The sequence below is a fragment of the Anabrus simplex genome, chromosome 6 (assembly GCF_040414725.1).
Source record: "Anabrus simplex isolate iqAnaSimp1 chromosome 6, ASM4041472v1, whole genome shotgun sequence".
Taxonomy (NCBI): domain Eukaryota; kingdom Metazoa; phylum Arthropoda; class Insecta; order Orthoptera; family Tettigoniidae; genus Anabrus; species Anabrus simplex.
This window is the reverse complement of record NC_090270.1, coordinates 73,687,284-73,707,853: the sequence shown is the minus strand read 5'-3', so window position 1 is coordinate 73,707,853 and position 20,570 is coordinate 73,687,284. Positions and strand designations below refer to the sequence as shown.

At 41.3% G+C, this 20,570-nt stretch overlaps 1 protein-coding gene across 1 annotated transcript in view; it reads right to left on the bottom strand.

The window, feature by feature from the left end:
• Positions 1-361: 361 nt before the first annotated feature.
• Positions 362-20,570, bottom strand: part of LOC136876144 (protein yellow) — a 38,615-nt gene continuing 18,406 nt past the window's right edge. The window contains exon 2 of the mRNA XM_067149852.2: positions 362-6,933. Coding sequence (XP_067005953.2) covers positions 5,651-6,928 — 1,278 coding nt within the window. The 5' untranslated portion in view covers positions 6,929-6,933 and the 3' untranslated portion in view covers positions 362-5,650. The remainder of the gene's footprint in view (positions 6,934-20,570) is intronic.

Genomic DNA, 20,570 nt, shown 5'->3' with positions numbered 1-20,570 from the left:
CATGCCATTAATTAAACAAATTGAAACACCCTTAAATACCTTAAGATTCTGTGTATGCCCTCGGTGGCTGGGACTGTGTAGAATTCACTGGTTAGTTCTATTCCAGATTGCCTTTGGTGTAGCAAATATCTCGGTACATGTGTCTCTTTTAGGTTAATCAACCTCGAGATTTCGTTTCTAAATCTCTTAACGTCCTGACGGAAAATGTGCACATGAATAGAATATCAGGTAGACTGTTAAAGGGGAATCACTGTGGAAGAATATAGTCTAGATGTAAGAGTTATACTCTCAATCTCGAGCATGAAGTCTACGAAGTCTTCATTTTTATATTTTTATTCCTCCTATATTTCTTTAACCCTGTTACCCTCCTTGTATTGGGGCCTGTATAGTTACTTTAAAGAAGTTTGAATCAAAATTAGGTTACTAGAAGACTACTACAGTTTGCACATTAATAATACATTAATAATACATTGAATCTTGTTATCATCATAATTTTAGTTGAAATATAAAGTACAGTACATGATCAGAAAATTGGAAGAAATATTCATTTGGTATGGAAGACCACATAGGTTTTGTAAGGTTACGTTAGTTACAGTTTGTAAAATATTATGAATTATAAATATATCTAGGCATATCGAATTACCTCAATTTTCTTTTGGATTGATCATGATGAATACCGTTCAGAACTACGCGTACTGTTTCTATCTGCATAGCTCTTTGTGTTAATTTTGTAACAGTTCTGATGGCGAAATTCTGTTATCTTTTAATAAAAGGAAATCAAGGGTATCATACATTTTAATGACATTTATTCACATGATTTATTATATACAGATGCACATGCGTTAGTAAAATGAATCTTGGTATGTAGTAGTAAAACTTCAACTTAAAAACATGAAAAACTTAAAATAGTACTAGACTAGATGTGATATATTATACTCGTAGTACAATATTTTATCAGGATGCTTACATTTTAATGTCTGTTCTTTTAAGACCACTGTATTATTTATATTTTAGTACAGAACATTAACCTTTATTTTACAATGCATATATCTACAGTAGATAGGCTACGGTATGTTTGCACATAGTAAAGACAATACTCAAGTAAACCAACATTAATCGCGTAGGACAACGTTTCCAGTCATTACACACTTCATGTCCTCCTGGATCATTTTAGTAGAGCGCTGCTTGTAAAAGTGTTCACATTTATTTCAGTGGAAGCAGGTACATTTTCGGTAAACTGAAATCCACGACGAATAGTGTTAAAGCAGTCGTGAATTCCTATTTGTAAATCTTCTTCCACATCATCTTCATTTTGGATACCCCCCTTCTTTGATCGAATCGAAAATTTAACTATCTGTTGGATAATAAGCAACAACGTCCTCATACACTTTTAAAACTATATCCAGTGGTATGTCCTGATCATTTACACCTGCTGCTTGCAGTTGGTTCCAACATTTTGCTACCGAAGAAACTGCGCTACTACATTCTTCGTCTATTGTAGAAAATTTTCCTAATTAATTATTGTTTCCGAAACGTCATTTTGCTATACCTTTGACAGCTCCGAAATATACATTCTGAATTAATTATATTATAATAAAGTACGCCGTTTTCGAAATGTGCTATGGGAATTGTTGAGACGATGTTTTCAGCAATGCATTTTATATACTTCATCACTAGTTAGTTCAACGGTTGTAGTTTTGATGTTTTGTTGGGAATGAAAAAGCCCAGCTTCACATTTGCTACTTTTTTTCGCTGAAGAAGGCGTGTGTGCTTGGCAATTGTCCATAAAGAGAACAAATTTTCTCTTCTCTGCAACCATAAAAAAATCGAAATGTAGAAGGTACTCATTGAAAATCTCACCGGCCATATGCTTTGTTATTGAAATCGTAATCAATTTCTAGAGATTTGAACCTTTTAAATCATTTGGGTGTTTACTTTTTCCTATCATAATAAGTTTGTTTATTTCCTTTCCAGACATGCTGGCACAAATAACAACTGTCACACGCTCTTCGGCGGTCTTAAAAGCTAATGTCTTGTTTGGTAAGCACATAAAAACCGAGTCCTCTTTCGTCCATGTTGAAAACGTTGAGAGGCTGACACTCTTTTAAAATACCTTCTAAGACTTTAACCCTATATCTCAACAGTCCTTATGGGCCTCGACCTATCAAGCGACTGTTCCTCAGCCCGAAGACCTGCAGATTTCGAGGTGCCGCATGGTCAGCGCGAATAATCCTCTAATCAATTACATCTGCTGCTTGCAGTTGATCCCAACACCAACTGAAGACACTTCTTGGCTTTCTAGACAGGAACCGCTATCTCACCATCAGGCAGCTCCTCGTTACTGATCACTCATACTCTTTCAAAATGCCATCTAAGACATTAGTTTTCCAAATACTGCAACCTTCTTCAGACATATGTTGCTTTCTCCCGATACAACTTTTTTCTGTGATGCCGTGATGTTTCTTAAATTTGTCTAACCAACTGTAACTTACTTGGAATGTTTCATGCCCCAAATGTCGCCCATATTCAGCTACCTTTTCTTATGGTCTTGATATAGACGTGTTTTTGTCAATCACCATCTTCATCCACTCAAGAACTGCTCTATCTACATCATTGTACTTTAGCATTCTGGGCCGTTTTTTACTACCGTCTAAACAGGCCCTCTCAAACGCCCAAAATCTCACGCGTGCAAATTGAGGCGCAGAGTTCCTGTGCACGGTGCATCGGTCCCATTCGGCTCGGCTCGGACCAACGCTTCGTCTCAGGAAGCTCGGCTTAACTCGGCTCGGATTTGAAACGCTACGGAGCAAGTGAAGAAGAGGGAGACAGGCGGAGCGAGCTAAATAGGCGCGGAGAAAGAGAGAGACAGCGCTATTGCTCCAAATCGAGGAGTGGGGGTCTGCACTCTGGTCAACCAACCGAAGTAGTCTTTTGCCACAAGGTCAAAGTATGTCGACTACACAGTATTTTGTCTTCTAAGTTACTGTTGAGTTTGCTAGTGTGTCAGGTAGAAATAATCACCACAAGGCTCAGGAATAAGTTTGCAATATGGTTCTTCAAATGTTATATAGATGATTGCGGAGTATGGTCACTAAACCTCGTATTGCGGCGATAGCGATGTCGTGAAGCCGTGTCCGGCTGAGACCGAGAGAATCCCATAGCTGTACAAGACATTTAGGGATTGTACCTCGAGCTCCGATCATGAGTCCATGGACGGAAATATTGTCTAGGTGATATTTATCTTTATAGTAGTTTACAGTTGGCTGGTAAATTAACTTCTTTTCGGCGTCCACCTCTTCGGCCTGGCCAACGTGCGACTCGAAGCGTTAACAATAAGGAATAGAGTTAAAAACTGCAGGTATTCTAGAAGTAAAAGGAAGTTCTGGATATTGACTAAGAACATCTCCTGGATACTTTAGAATGGTCACATTTAATTACAGAGTCTTTCACTTAAAGTGGGGCCGGCCGGTCGGCTGGCGCAGCGCAGCGGATAGATGGGCGAGCTAAAGGTCAGACGAGCACACGGCAACTCGCTGAGCTTGGGGCCGAGAGAGCGCCCGTATGAATCGCATGTAAATAACAAGCACGCATAATAACGCATAACCAAAGTAAAATAATTTCTCACCTTGTCACAGTAGATGTTGAAAATGTCCTCCACCTGGATCTACACATTTCTGGCTTCATCCAAGGAAATTTTCATTCATACGCATTAGTTCATCTACCGAGATAGCCTCAATTTCTCTTGTGTTTGAGTTCATCTAGCGTGTGAAAATTCAGGGTTGGCGGCAGTAACTGCAGACAGGATAATACGGCCTATAGTTTTTGAAACCACAATCGCTGGGCAGAGATATAAGAATGGCATTCTCGTACCATTTTTTTAACAATTGGCGGACAATGAATGCCAGTCTGGATATTTCCAGCAAGACTCGGCATCCCTGATAAGGTTAATGAGTCATTAAGTTTAATTGAGGAAATTTTTGACAACAGAGTAATTAGTAAACCATTATGACCCGCAAGATCCCCAGATCTTACAGTTTGCGATTTTTATTTATGGTAAAAATTGAAAAATAACGTTTATGCAACAAACCCTCACACTGTAGATGAACTCAAATAAAATATCGCGAGAGAAATTGAGGCTATCTCGGTAGATGAACTAATGCGTATGAATGAAAATTTTCTTAGATGAAGGCAGAAATGTGTAGATGCAGGTGGAGGACATTTTCAACATGTTCTGTGACAAGGTGAGAAATGATTTTACTTTGATTATGCGTGCTTGTTATTTACATGCGATTCATACGGGTGCTCTCCCGGCCCCAAGCTCAGCGAGTTGCCGTGTGCTCGTCTGACCAGCTCGCCCATCTACCCCGTGCGCTGCGCCGGCCCCACTTTGAACGAAAGACCCTGTAGTATTCTCCATTGAAAAGCATGCCATTGTGCTAAGAAGCTGTTTCTTAACGGACTATCGTCTGTTGATTATGTAGTTCACAAACTCATAAGCAAAATTTATAAGAAGGGAATGTATTTTTGTCATGTTGAAAAGCGTCTTCAAAACGTCCTTTACAACTTATTTCTTGCATCTGTACCATTGTCTGTTACGATAAACCACATAATTTCCAGTACTTTTTAATATTCTAACAGTTTTGATTCCAACTTTCATAGTTAATATAAATGTTTGGATCATTCAAACTGCACGAATGATAGCCTGAATTTCTTTCCTCTAATCTATAAAACAAAATTGGGGTGGGGGGGGGGGGTGAGGCAAGAACACAGGTATTTTAGCAAAATATACCTTAGAATAGAATTTGTTCACATAAATATAAACTGTCTGGGAAACTCCTGAAGTCTATCATTGTTCCATTAAATACACACAATTTAAAATAAAATACCATTCTAAATTTTAACGACTATTATTCAGTCACAACACCCCTTTTAAACATGACTACATTACTGCATTCCTAATTAAATAATCTGACTCCTTGGGTAAATATTGACGCGCTGGGTGTATAGATACGGTAGCGAACATGAAGAGTAGGGATATTATATTATATTTTTCAAATTTGTATTTCTTTCGTGTATCTATTCTAGCTTTTGTCTGTCGGTAGAATGATAGTCTTTTCACTCATTAATTTTATTTGTTGTGGATCCCCGACTTAATTTGAAGTTCAGACCCGTAATGAAATGAAATGGCGTATAGCTTTTAGTGCCAGGAGTGTCCGAGGACAAGTTCGGCTCGCCAGATGCAGGTCTTTTGATGTGACTCCCGTAGGTGACCTGCGCGTCGTGGTGAGGATGAAATGATGATGAAGAGGACACATACACCCAGCCCCCGTGCCAACAAAATTAACCAATTATGGTTAAAATTCCAGACCCTGCCGGGAATCGAACCAGGGACTCCTGTGATCAAAGGCCAGCTCGCTAACAATTCAGCCATGGAGCCGGACAGACCCGTAATAATATAGTCTGATATGTTCCGTGATATAAGTATTCCAAAGCCGCCATTTTTATCGACTACACAGCATAATTTGATCTTATGCAACGATGTAACTCCTTCAGGTCTAGGGAACAGTTTATATGTACATTGGGGCTCACCCTTTTTCTCTAGACCTTCCATACATCTGCACAGAATTGTGGTAAATAAATAGTACTAATGCTAATACCCACATGAATATATTGATTCATGTGGAACATAAACATAGTCGGGATCACACACAGTTTCCTTCACAATAGTGTCTGTTGGTGCTGTTAGTATTCTGTAGTTGACATCGTGTGGATCAAGAACTGAGTATCTGTATATTGGAAATCTGTTGCTGAGCACCCATAAATTCTGATGCGCTTCTTGATCCACTTTTAGATCATTGGGGTAGATGAGAGAGGTTTTGTCGTGAGCGATGATGCCCTGAAGGGGTAATCGAAAACCATATGGCTGTCTGGAGTTCCAACAACCCACTGCATCTCGCGAAACGAGATTATAGAATAGCACACCTTGACGATCCATGGCAGATCCAGAGGACTGACTTCTATACAAGCCCCTGGGATCTTCAAGAACTTTGAAAGCATATGGATTTGCGTCTATAGAAGCGGTCTCATTTTTTAAGAAAGATGTCGGGACGACAAACTCGCGATAACTTGACATTGCATGGAAGAAGAGTGAGCGTTCTCCATTATGATCCTCTGGCGAAAGTGCAAGACCGAATAAGCCATCGCTCCACTGGAAAGTCACTCCGTGTATCTCATAGTCACCATGGAGGGGCTCAGGGTAGAAGTAGTTGCTCTCTATCCTCCAGGATCGGTCTTCGCGCCAGCTGTACACTACAAGTCCGTAGCGGAACGTGTCTGCAAGGTAGGCGAACGTATCCTCACAGTGGTTACCACGATCGTCGACAGCGATGTTTACAAATAAAGAACCATCCTTAAACTGGTCATCTGGCAGACGATACCTCCACAGTAACTGATCAGTGCGTAAATTGAACACCAGTATTTGAGGAGGACATTTCTGCCTCATGTTGATAGCAATTTCCACTGTTCCTGTGTCCAATACCCAGAGTCTTCCACAACGGTCCATTGCCATACGGAAGACAGAGGTTAGACCATCACAGTTAGTTTGTAAATGCCAAGCCCAGTTTGGGTATGGTGTCATCGCTGGAGAAGAATCTCCCTTTGGATCTCTAGGGATGGTTGCTAAAGTTGCAGGAATTCCAGGTCTGAATTTGGGAAAGGAGACGAAGATGCGATCTCCCCAAATTTCTAACCCCATCGGAAGGACGTTCTCTGGTATGTAGGCTCCAGATGCGAGGGCATCTAGCCTGATGGGATCACTCGGGAACACGAAATCTACTTGTCGCCATGAGTACAGTTCCTCTAGTCGGCTCTGCGATGTGCTGTGAGAGATGGAGACCAACATCATAGAGAGCAGCCACGGGGACAGCATGATGCCTATAACAATAAAAAATGGGTGGCATATAGTAAAATTAATAAATCGTTAATGGAGGCAGGAAGAAGAAGGACGGACGGACGGGAGCAAAGGGGAACGAAGAAATTTAGATTCAGTATTTGAGAAAACAAAGGATGTAGCAGAAAAAAAAAAAAAAACCTAACAAAAACGGGGTAGGTAGTTGAGGTATTTGGCGGAAGATGTCTTATCCGGGCGGTGTTGTCGGGGCGGGGTGTTTGGAGGGTTGGAAAGAAACAAATGACCACAAAGAACTTGCGTGTTTATATTTTATTTATTTTTTAAAATGCTGAGTAATTTGTAACATTTTGTTAAAGACAGTATAATGGTACGAATACCACAGTATGGGTTACACTTTACCTCTAGATAAAGTATAAAGCCAGTGGGATCCGTTACCAGTATCAATCGATTCTCAGCCAAGCGCTCATAGCGAGCACATCGAAGAGAGCCAAGCACTAACCGATCCAGGACCCTGTACCAGCCAGCTCGCCTACCGCCAAGTCTCTCGCCAAGCCCCGCACTGACTGCCAGCCAATCAGGGGGCAGCACCACGACCGACAGCCAATACCAGCCAGCCAGCCTGCCCAACCTTGTGCAGGCACACGAGCAATTTGTCTAGTGCTCAGTGCGGTCACTAGTTCGTGTCATGTCTTGGCGTGATCCAATTTAAAACTAAACCTAATACGACTAGTGCCCACTGAGTGCGCCAAGTCAGACGCCGGTCCTGGAAAGAGTTTGACCGTTCCAGTGCTTTACAGCACCCCAGATCCTACCAAACTACAGTTTCTAACCCTGAGCCGGGACAATTCTGGTGGATTGAGTAGCCAAAACCCCGGCCCTTCCCATTCACAAACACCAAGTTCCTTCCAGGCCCTAACCATGATTGAAGAAGACTACAACTACGAAACACCCTGTCACTACGTCCGCTTCAACTCTCCATTCTCAACCTCACCAAACTGCTGTGTTTTAATCGTCCCCCTCCAACCAACCAGATTTACCCACGATGACGCCCCTGTTCCTCAAGTCAGACAAAAAGTTCTCCAATCCCTATGGCCAATCCTAAACCACCACATCGCAGTAATCGAGGAAACCCATAATAACCTCCTACTGATCACACCCATCCGAAACAAATTCATCAACACCAGTGGCGAAGCTAGCTATATTACTTGGGGAGTCTAAGAATATTGTTCAAGCTTACCTTAAATTCTTTTATACAGCAAGTGTATGCGGCGCTCCTTTCTCTCTGCAAATGCATCAATGACACGGTCCCTGAAGCTCTGATTATTTGACAGTTCGTGCAATAGAGATTTCTCTATCGCAAGTGTACTTAAATTACATAGTCTACTGTTTGTCATTGAATTCCTCAGGAAGGTTTTTATGCGTTTTAGCGCACTCATACTTCTTTCACTCGAACATGTTGTCACTGGAAATGTGAGAACTAAACGAACCAAACGTGTTGTTTGTTCGTAAACCTTGTCCAGACCATTATCCAACATATATTTTAGCAGTATTTGTGGAGGTAGATGTTTAGCTTCATCAGAGTACACATTCACAAGTTCATTTGTCAGTTGTTCACTTTCGAAAAAAGGGTACATCTTCAGGAGTTGTTTCATTTTCATTGAGGGAAAACTTGTGTTGTAAGCCTTAAATTGATTCTCATCCAATAATTCTGCAAAATGGAAGTTTTCAAAGTCACAGAACCGTATTTCCATCTGTACCACGGTGGTATCAATTACTTCATATGCTAATGCTGTGAGGGTTGGCACTACAAATGATTCTGTTGCCATTGCGGTATTGAGAGCTTTGCTGGTGTCTATGCATTCATTCACTGTTTCTTCATTTCTCAGATTTTTTTAAGTTATTTATGGTTTGCTTTATCTCATGGTTGCAGATATTTACATTAGATGTGCATTTTGCTTGCAGCACCTTGAATAAATGATCCGTGTAGCAAAATATCTTGTTGAAGACGCACAACAGGAAGAGGAAATTAGGGTCATCTAATCACTTAACCAGTCCCATAGCACCATTAACAGATTCGCCATCCCATTCTTCATCTTTATCAACAATGTGTGTAAGAGCTTCTTTCAAGTCCTTAAAATGGGATGCTATTGTTAGTGTTGCTCTGGAGTGGAAGTTCCAACGTGTCGTACATGCCGGGGGAAGTTTAAAGCCTTTATCTCTTAGGACTTGAGTTCTCTTTGATGACTTGCTGAAATATGTATGGAAGGCAGTCAAATCATAAGAAAAGAGACGCACTTTCTTTATAGCTTTTGCTCCATACAAGAGTACCAAATTAAGCTTATGTGCATAGCAATGTATAAACATTGCATGTGGGCAAAGTTGCTTTACGATAGTTTGAACACCCCCTGTAGAACCCGCCATTACGGAAGCCCCGTCGTAAGTCTGACATATTAACTTCTTTTCTACGCCCCATTTTCGTAAGACATCCAATATTACGGCTGACAGTCCAGTGGCACTTTTATCTTTTGAGACGTCATAGAACCCCACAAACCTCTCGTGAACGTTATAACCAACACAATACCGAAATATAATGTTCATCTGATTCTGACAAGATATATCTAATGTTTCATCCGCCTGAACTGATACAAATTCACAAATAGAAATTTCTTTCTGAATCTCTTCATTCATCACTTGAGTTACACAGTCAATAAGTTCATTCTGAATGTCACTCGAAGTTCCTTTAAATCCTGAAGTTGCTCCCAGATGCTCTCTCATGAATTGTTCTTCTTGTGCTAGCAATTCCAAAGTCTCGAGGTAGTTACCTTTATTTACGGAGTCACTACTCTCGTCATGCCCACGGAATGGAAGTTCTTGTTTTCCGAGAAAACACACCACTTGAACTAACCTGCCAAGAACCCGTCTATTATGATTTACTAACTCATTATGCTTTAGAGCTGCAAGACGAGCCGCTTCTGATATCGCATGATCTATTCTACTCCTGCCGAGAAGAAGAAAACGCTCACTGTTCTGAATATGTCTTTTTGAAATCTGGTGTTTACGTGCTCTTCTATGAAAATTTTTTAGGGTACTGATGCCACCCTCATTCCATTCACTATCACCTCCAAATAATATGCAAATGTAACAATAAAACTTACAATGTGTCACACTTGCTGTAAGCCATGTATAATCCTTATACCACTGGGACTGGAAAGTTCTTATTTGGTTTCCATCCTTTTGCACAATTTTCAATAATGGCTGTGGTCGCTTGTCTTTCAGGGCACATTTTTCTTCGAAAGACAAAGAAGAAAATGGAGTTCGAAGCAAGTATGTAATAAGATCATTACTTTCATTCATTATACACGGATTTAAAAAATACTGGCAACTCTTCACAAAACACAGACCACTAATAATAAGTTGTAAACTTCACAGATCAACAGATCAGAACGCAAACATTAACTCGTTACTCGCGACTTGGAGACTAGACTCCCAGCTAGGTTTCAAAGCGAGCTAGCAGAAAGGTAGGAGTCTGGCTGAAGCCAGACTCGACGGCTAGGCTCAGTGCTCTGCGAGTACGCGGCAGATCGGAGAGTCGTGAAGTCTATTAAGTTTATTAGACATAATTTTCGTGCCTTATATCAATAATTTATTATTCGTATTTCGTCTGGGGAATCTGAGACTCTTAGATTCCCCCCAAGCTTCGCCACTGATCAACACCATCAGATCTGCCCTACAACAAACTGGCCTCCCCCATCCCATGCTCATAAATCCTCAAACCTATGACGTGACACCTCACTGCCCCCATCCCCCGTCCACCGAATCAGATCCAGAAAGCCTCACCACTGAAACTCAAACAGACCTTCTACCCACCACCACTGCAACTGAAACTCAAACAGACCTTCCACCCACCACCACTACAACTGAAACTCAAACAGACCTTCTACACACCACCACTACAACTGAAGTTCATGAGCCCGGAAATGAGAAACCCTTCATCTCACAACCGGGCACGTGTGCTCAGCCTAACACATGCACCTCACACACAGCTGCCCTCTCTCCACCAACTCCCGAGCCCGGAACTGGGATCTCATCAGTCTCACAACCGGGCACGGATACACGAACCAGATACACTCAGACCAAGAGCTGGCGTAAAAAACCAGCTCGCAGGCCAAACCAAGCACCAACATGCGACACTAACAGGACAGAGACTCGAGCCCGCACCCTTCCTCGACCAACACCAATTACTCAATGCTTTAAACTGTCTCAAGTTAAACCACTCGGCGGCTACGTGCTCCGAGTCCACCAGATGTAATAGATGTGGCGGTCCTCATCGCCACACTATTTGTGAGGTACCAAGGGACCAGGCGAGGTGCGCCATGCCGCCTCGTTCCCTGGCTGTCCTTTCTTAAAACAGGCAGTTAAAGCTCACCACAAACGTGCCCAACACCTACACCAACATAACACACCTCCTTCACTCCTAAGTCTCACTATTCAACGACCTTCGAACCCAGATCCCTCAACCAGAGACATTCCCTCCCTGCTCAACCTTTTTACTACTCAAACTCCTCGCAGACCAAAGCCAAGACCCCATTACAATGCCAAGCCGACAATTAATCCTGAATTAAACATACCAACCCATTAAATCATCCCACCCAATCACACATGTCCTCACTTTCTTAAATCACGGCCTTCAAAACACTAGAACCACGGCACGACCGCGGCGGAGTGCAACATGCTGTTTCCCATTAATAATGCTGTTCTTCAAAATTACATCTGCACACACACATTAAACGTAAACGCCACAGTTTGCAAAATGTGTAGTCCTTGCGTAATTACGAGATAAATCCCCGTTACCACATACAAGGTAAATGCCGGGCGTGGTTAGTGTTTGGATGGGTGACCATCCCAACACGACCGCATATCTGATACAATAATTACTGCGTCAGCCATTCACTCAGGGAATAATCAAACGTGTCCTCTTCAACGGCCACTTAAAACTTTCAATATAAAAATCAGTAAGCCACAGTTAAGCAACATCGGGCGTGGTCACCCATTGGATGGGTAACCAATAACTCAAATTAACTCACTAAATTACTCTTCTCAAATTACTGCTCTTCTTTAATAATCAACACTCACTAAGACAACACACAACTAGATATTTCCCTAATAGTATATCTCACTAAATAGCTGGGTGAGGAGCGTCTTAACGCACCGGTACCAGCACAAATTAACCAAACTCCTTCTCCCGGCGGGAGATGATGGACCAGTATCAATCTGAACTTGCCTTTTCTTTCAGACGATTGTTCGGCGACTCTGAATTTAAGTCCCCTGTAATAATATAAAAATTATTGTAAAGTATTTGGATCGGTTCATAAAGAAAGGGCTTCAGTCCAGTTTAGCTAATTGTTGGTAAATCAGGAAAAACAGTGTGGACATTTTACTATCGTAATAGAAATGTAAAAATTATTAGCATCAAATAGAGAATGCATATTAGGATTCCTCTGAATATATTTAATGGATTTATCATCAATAGTTGAATTATACAGATTGTTTAAATATTGTGGTCTGATTACCTTTCTTTATAAAAGTGGTTTACAACTTTTAATATCATAATATAAATGTAAAAATTGTTACGATCAAATAGAAAATGCATATTAGGATTCCTCTGAACATATTTCATGAATTTATCATCAGTAGTTGAATTAGACAGATATTTTAAATCTTGTGGACTGATGACCTTTCTGTGTAAAAGAAGTTTACAACTGAATCGCTTTATCTAACCACTCAAAGTTTCCATACAGCCTTTTATTTTTCACAGAAAAATGTTAGAATATTATAATATAACGAAGTTCTTAGTCTTAGGATGAAGAATAGTTACTCTCAGGATGAAGAATAGTTACCGAAATCTTCCGTATCCTCCTCTAATAATCATCATTGTCATCTCCTCCTGTCACAGTAGGCCAAGACGTCAGCTCCGTGAAGTACTCCTGGTTACTCATCCTCATCAGGTATATACTCTACCAGTTTCTTCAGATCATCAATTTTCCTCTTCTTAAAAGGTATATTTCCTGCCGGGTACGCAGAGTTTATTGGCAAAAATGATGGCACTCGACTGGCGATACTTATTCTGACAGTGTTTATGCACAAGCTATCAATGAATGGACTAGCAATGATGACACCCTTAAATTCTGAATTATAAGAAATATGTGAAAACGACTGAATGTTAAAATGAATTTTGTCTTTCTTCGGGATCATTCTACCTCTAGTCTCCTTTGAAACTGCAGTCTTGGAATAAAACTAAAGCCACCAGCTTTTGAAATCTAATATGTCAGAAGTCTGAATGCACCTGATAATGAACTTGTGGAGATTGAGCTATGAATAATCTTCCGCATTAATATCTATCATTGTGTACAAACGATCTACTCCTTTCCAGTGACCTCGTAATGATACTGAAATCTCGATCGCATGGCATGAAGCTGTCCCCTCTCACTGGAAAAATTGTTCAATTTTTTAAAAATCTTTCTTATGATTCTTATTTTGGCCCCCACAATTATCAAAATAAATACGCAATTCTTCAGCAGTTGCGGGGATTTCATTTTTCACATAATCCATGATAAGTGAACATACCCCATTGAGACCCTTTTTTTTTTTTTTTTTTTTTTTTGCATCCCCTTCATGACGCAGATCAATTTTGGCAGTTTCTCTTTGATGTTATGAATGGCAAAAACATTGACATAAATTTGACATAAGTAGTATGTTTCCTGAACGGGAATTACTAGTACACATAAATTTTGCTTATAATCTAGGCTAATGGCATGAATCTTGCTTTCATTTTCTTTCCTTTCTGACTCCTGCTTTAATCTGTTATAAAATTTCTTTGCTCACCGCTGGTGTATACTACTATCATCTCACCGGAAGCAGTTCTTTTCGCTGCATCGCTCAAATGCGAGCTCTTTAATTTGATTTTCAGAGCCTCACAAATACTGCAGTAATCAACTTGAGGCTGACCAAATTTCAGGTTGAATTGTGTTTTGAACAATGAGCTAGAATAACATAGAGGGGCTGTATACCTGACATCAGCGCTCCCTGCTTGAAGCAAGTTGATAAGGGGCAGCCATGTTAACAGTTGTCAAAACAAAGCGAATTGGCGCGAGAGCATACTGTATGTTGAGGTGACAGGGAGATCGTGCATGCCAATTTAATTCCCTAAGTTTTAAGAAGTGAAAACATAGATTCTCGCTTTCAAGAATGCCAGCCGTAAGCTCAGCGTATGGTTGTACTAATCGGAGTAATAAAACCAAGGATATATCGTACTTTAAGTAAGTATTACTGAATTATAGCAGAGATTCCTTTTGTAATTTCTGTTTGTAATTAAATCCATTTTATTGTTTACTTAGCGAAAGTACGGATAGCCACGGTAATTATTTGTCGAATTTTGTTTCAGATTTAGTTTAAAGAACAAGGAATTAACCGAACAATGCGTTGTGAGGGCGAAAAGAGGTAAATGGTATCCCACTCAATTCAGTTGCTTATGCTCTGTACATTTCCAACCCTATTTAATTTTCATTCACATTTACAAATAAAGGAAATGGAGCGCCCACCACCAAGAAAACGTAACCACAAAAAATCACTTATTTCGTTCAAACGTACACCAAGTATGGTAAATACAGTATTTTACTGCTATTTTTGAAATGTATACAGCCTTTATTGTAGATGTCTGTTGCCTTGGTTTTTAAAAATTTGCTACACTTCATAATGGACAAGTTTCAAGCTTACCTTTCAGCTAGTAATCCCAGTAAGATAGGGTAATGGGAGAAACATGATATCCCCCTATATTATAATAAATAATTACACTAAACGATTATTGTGGTAAAGTATTCATGGGCCGCCTCTGTGGTGCACTGGTTAGCGTGAGCAGCTGCCACCCCTGGAAGCCCGGGTTCGATTCCCAGCTCCGCCACGAAATTTGAAAAGGGGCACGAGGGCTGTAACGGGATTCTATCAGCCTGGGGAGGTCAACTGAGTAGAAGTGGGTTCGACTCCCACCTCAGCCATCCTCGAAGTGATTTTCCGTGGTTTCCCACTTCTCCTCCAGGCAAATGCCGGGATGGTACCTAACTTAAGGCCACGGCCGCTTCCTTCTCCCCCCCACAAGGCCCCTGTTCAGCATAGCAGGTGCAACCCTCCCTCATAGTCGTATCCCCCGACCCAATGTTTCAAGCTCCAGAACACTGTCCTTGAGGTGGCAGAGGTGGGATCCGTCGCTGAGTCCGTGGGAAAAACCAACCCGGGAGGGTAAACAGATTAAGAAAGGAACACAGTACTCATGAGGATGCAATAATTTTAAAAATATGAACAGAATGAGGTTGTAACCTATTGTAGGTCCCTATGATTTTAAGGTTTCCTGTCATAAATATTTATGTCCATCGTTTTTATTCTAATTTACGCTTAACCACAACAGCCAAGCAGGGTAACGCTCTTGTTCCGATTTCGAGGCCTATTCGTATGTCACTGTGCGATGATTTCGAACTACCCTACAATCAAGTGATCGTGATGTTGGCCTCGTGCCGCAATATGATAAAGTGGCGGCATTCGCTTTCATGCTTCAAGCTTTCGGCAACGGTCTTTAATTCTCCCCCGGCGATTCTAAAATGCGCATTTTCTACACTTTTCGTCATTTAAAGGCCATGCCCCTTTGCTTGTGTGACCACAGGAAACATGGCGGACGTTCGTTCTATTAGGTTCACCCAGGCAGCGCTTCCGCCTCTCTATATTATTCTAGCTCGTTGGTATTGAAGTACTAATAGTACGATGTGAAGCCAATTTTAACATCTGGGTGTTTCAATTTAAACGTACTATATAATTCTTTAACGTTAAGCCTTTCATCAAAATATTTAATTACAGGCCCAGATAAAGGCGTTTATACAATGGGAAACTCGCAATATGCTCTATGACAAGCAGTAATGTTTCTGGTGGTAAAGCAAACTGTTTGGAGTTCTTTCCTCGTAAGTCCTTTGGAATCTGACTAAGTAGCAGAAATCTCTGAAGTCTTCTCACATTAAAAAAGGGACTCTCAAACGCCCAAAATCTCACGCGTGCGAATCGAGGCGCAAGAGCTCCGTGCACTGTGCATCGGTCCCGCTCGGCTCGGCTCGGACCGACGCTTCGTCTCTGGGCTACTCGGCTAAGCTCGGCTCAACTCGGCTCAACTCGGCTCAACTCGGCTCGGATTTGGAGCGTTACGGAGCAAGTGAGGAAGAGGGAGACAGGGGGAGCGAGCGAGACAGGCGTGGGGAAAGAGAGAGACCGCGCTATCGCTCCAAATCGAGGAGTGGGGGTCTGCACTCTGGTCAACCAAGCGAAGTTGTTTCTTGCACCGTGCACAGTGCATGCACCAGGCGCATGCACTCTGAGAGGCCCTGCATTAAAACATACATCTATTCGTTGTTCACCCTCTATTACATGATATTTGAATGTGGATGTAACTGCTCGTGTACTACCCTCCACTCGTTTACGACGCCGGGCAACAGGATGACTATCAATGAGACCTTGTAAGAATGTGTCTTGTTCATCCTTGCTGTCCATGTTAGAAACCTGCCTATAAATCGATAATATTTCACCAGCAGGCAGTTTCTGCATACATTTCTTCTTGCACCTGGGATGTAACAGAAACAAAATAGTGAATTAAAGTCGTTCCCTAACCACACTAGCAAGTTAGGATGGGTATATCTTACAGTATACTAGATTGAGTAAAACCGGGCGAGTTGGCCGTGCGCGTAAAGGCGCGCGGTTGTGAGTTTGCATCCGGGAGATAGTAGGTTCGAATCCGACTATCGGCAGCCCTGAAGATGGTTTTCCGTGGTTTCCCATTTTCACACCAGGCAAATGCTGGGGCTGTACCTTAAATAAGGCCACGGCCGCTTCCTTCCAACTCCTAGGCCTTTCCTATCCCATCGTCGCCGTAAGACCTATCTGTGTCGGTGCGACGTAAAGCCCCTAGCAAAAAAAAAAAAAAAAAAAAAAAAAACAAAAAAAAAAAAACAAAGATTGAGTAAAGTAACGTTTTAGTATAGGTTACCTGCAGTCAGGCCCAACAGTTTTTGCCGGTATAATTGTCCCTTTTACTCCAAGCCTTTGGTCCGACGTTGTTTTCTCACATTCTGCTTCCAGGGTGATGGATCAAAATTTCGTCTTTTTTTTTGTTGTTGTTAATCGCGTTGAACACAATCGCCATCCGTTACTGTCACATTGTGAATGTCAGTCATTAACAAACAATAAAGAAGAGTGCAATTGATCCACCTTTTTCAATACAAAGTATGCTGCTAATTTACATTTACAACATTATTTATTTGGTACCGGTTTCAACATCTCGGACGTCATCATCAGCACATACATGACTATAAGCACAAATTTAATGGAATAGATCTTGACTTAGCGATATTGGACACGTAGAGTTGAGGCCCCTTGCTCGATACCAAGGAAATCTGCTATATACATTTAGACCAATATTTTAACCCGAATTTGAACTTGAATGAGAATATTATTTGATGTCCTTATCACGGTTTTCAATAGAGTTAAACTGCCCAAAAACAGTTTGTTCTTTCAGATTATACCCAACACTTTGTCGTGTTATCCTTCCCTGCCACGCCCGCCTGACTCCGCCCCATCCTTCACCCCTCTTCCCCTCCATCCTGACCCCTTCCCTCCTTCAACCTTGCTCCATGCTTCCAGCAAGCCCCAGCTCTTAGTTCCTCTCTAAAAAGACTTCGAAATACACAACAGGCCGATTGAGGTGAGTCCCTTACTAAAGATTCAATTTCTTGCCCCATTTTCCAGTATCTTATTCTATTTTTTTTTCTTACTTCAGGTCCTGCATTGGATCGAGAACTTACAACTTTAATATCCACGTCTGTAAAAAGATCCACTTGCTTAATCACACTACGACTCAGTACTTCACCTTATTTAATTTTTTAAATTAATTTCGTGTGGCTATTTCTAGCCGGGTGCAGCCCTTGTAAGGCAGACCCTCCGTTGAGGGTGGGCGGCATCTGCCATTGTAGGTAACTGTGTGTTATTGTGGTGGAGGATAGTGTTATGTGTGATGTGTGAGTTGCAAGGATGTTGGGGACAGCACAAACACCCAGCCCCCGAGCCAATGGAATTAACCAATTACGGTTAAAATCCCCGACCCGGCCGGGAATCGAACCCGGGACCCTCTGAACCGAAGGCCAGTACGCTGACCATTCAGCCGACGACTCGGACACTTCACCTTATGAAGACTGATGTTACAAGTCACTACTAATTTCACATATTTTCATCCTATTGTCATCGCTCTACGGAGGAACAAGTTACGTCAGTGTTTTTGATAATAACTTTCAAAACTCGTTCCGTGGTTAACAACGCCACACTTAATATTTTAAGCTATACAAAGTGATCAAGGACTTATTTAAATATCTGTAAAGGTTTTCCACCTTCTGTTTTATAATTGACTAACAAGTCCTCAACTTGTGTAAATATTTTGAGAATGACTTTCTCCTTAAGCATCATCACACTTTGTATTTAACCTAACCATTGTCATTTTACTACTAATGGTCTATAGATTGTTTTTTAACATATGTATATCTTTGTTTACTTGCTCAATTTTGACTGATGACGTTCGAGGCGTTGAAACCGGTACCAAATAAATAATGTTGTAATTTTAAATTAGCAGCATACTTTGTATTGAAACAGGTTGATCAATTGCACTCTTTTTTATTGTTTGTTAATCTCCATTCAATACGGACCAAAGATGAAATTTTTAATATTAAATGTCAGACATGATAAAACATATAGTTTTATAAGTTCTGTATAACGAAAAATAATAAAATACTCCAGTATATAATAGTGATGCAGTTACACAGTCAAATCACCTCAAAACAATGCATAAAAACAAGAGAGTGGCGTGCTGCCAATCGACAAACACCTAGCGCCTGTATGGGCATTTCGTAAAAGTAGGGCTCCTGTCCGGACCGATGCCCTTCCTTTACAAAATGCTAACTTTTCAATCACAATATCACAGCGAAGGAGAGGCTGGACGGATCTCCTTTCTTAATAAAACGATGTGATGACCATTCAAGATGAGAAATTCACTATTAACTCAACATACATACATATATTATCATTATAGACTGTTATGCCTTTCAGCGTTCAGTCTGCAAGCCTCTGTGAATTTACTAAACGTCGCCACAATCCTCGATTTGCAACTAGTGTTGTGGCCTCATTTAGTTCTATGCCTCTTATCTTTAAATTGTTAGAAACCGAGTCTAACCATCGTCGTCTTGGTCTCCCTCTACTTCTCTTACCCACCACAGCAGAGTCCATTATTCTCCTAGGTAACCTATCCTCCTCCATTCGCCTCACATGACCCCACCACCGAAGCCGGTTTATGCGTACAGCTTCATCCATCGAGTTCATTCCTAAATTAGCCTTTATCTCCTCATTCTGAGTACCCTCCTGCCATTGTTCCCACCTGTTTGTACCAGCAATCATTCTTGCTACTTTCATGTCTGTTACTTCTAACTTATGAATAAGATATCCTGAGTCCACCCAGCTTTCGCTCCCGTAAAGCAAAGTTGGTCTGAAAACAGACCGATGTAAAGATAGTTTCGTCCGGAGCTGACTTCCTTCTTACAGAATACTGTTGATCGCAACTGCGAGCTCACTGCATTAGCTTTACTACACCTTGATTCAATCTCACTTACTATATTACCACCCTGGGAGAACACACAACCTAAATACTTGAAATTATCGACCTGTTCTAGCTTTGTATCACCAATCTGACAATTAACTCAATTTCGAAAAAATATGACTGATGACCTTTCTTTATAAACCAATTCATTTTATTTCTATGTTTACGGTGCACGGTAGAACTTGTACAATGGCCGTTTGACTAAAAATGGAACTATCAATACGGTCATATCGAAACCGTCAATGAAATTTCGATGAGAGGATGAGGGGACTATAAGAAAGCTGTACAAGAATTTAGCTGCCATTTCGGGCTGTAAGATCATGAAATCGACACGAAAATGACTATTAAATAATAGGGTTGCACGCGTTATAGTAGCATATAGGCTAGGTGGACCTGGACAGGCCTGGTGACCAGCTGAGGCGAGCGTGTTACCTTGAGATTTCTGTATTCTATGCCAGGCAGTTAACATACATGTTCTTTTGGGAGAGCAGCCATGGATCCGGCTAATATTCTACGTTATTTGCGTGAAAAAGGTTTCCTTTCTTCCCGTAAAATAACTTCGGAAGAAAGAGAGATGGGTCTACATGTGATCGAACTAATTGTAAATCATCCCACGCGTGCCAGCATTGTCTCAGAGTCGTGTCTGGAGAGAAACAGTGATAGCAAAAGTGACAGTCGAAGCAGCAACACATCATCTGAAGGAGAAGCAGCACACTATTGCCAGGTACGAGGGGTGTTACGGATCCGAGTTTGACTCCCCAGTCTGATGCCCGTCAAAACAGTGAAGCGACACCGCAGTCACCTGACATATCTACCAGTTCAAGATATGCTTCCCGTCCACAGAATGAAATGAAACACACTGTCGATTTTGTGTACACGAGGAACGCTATACATTTATAGTTAAATAAGGGGGGTAAGAAGTGGCTTTCATTAACC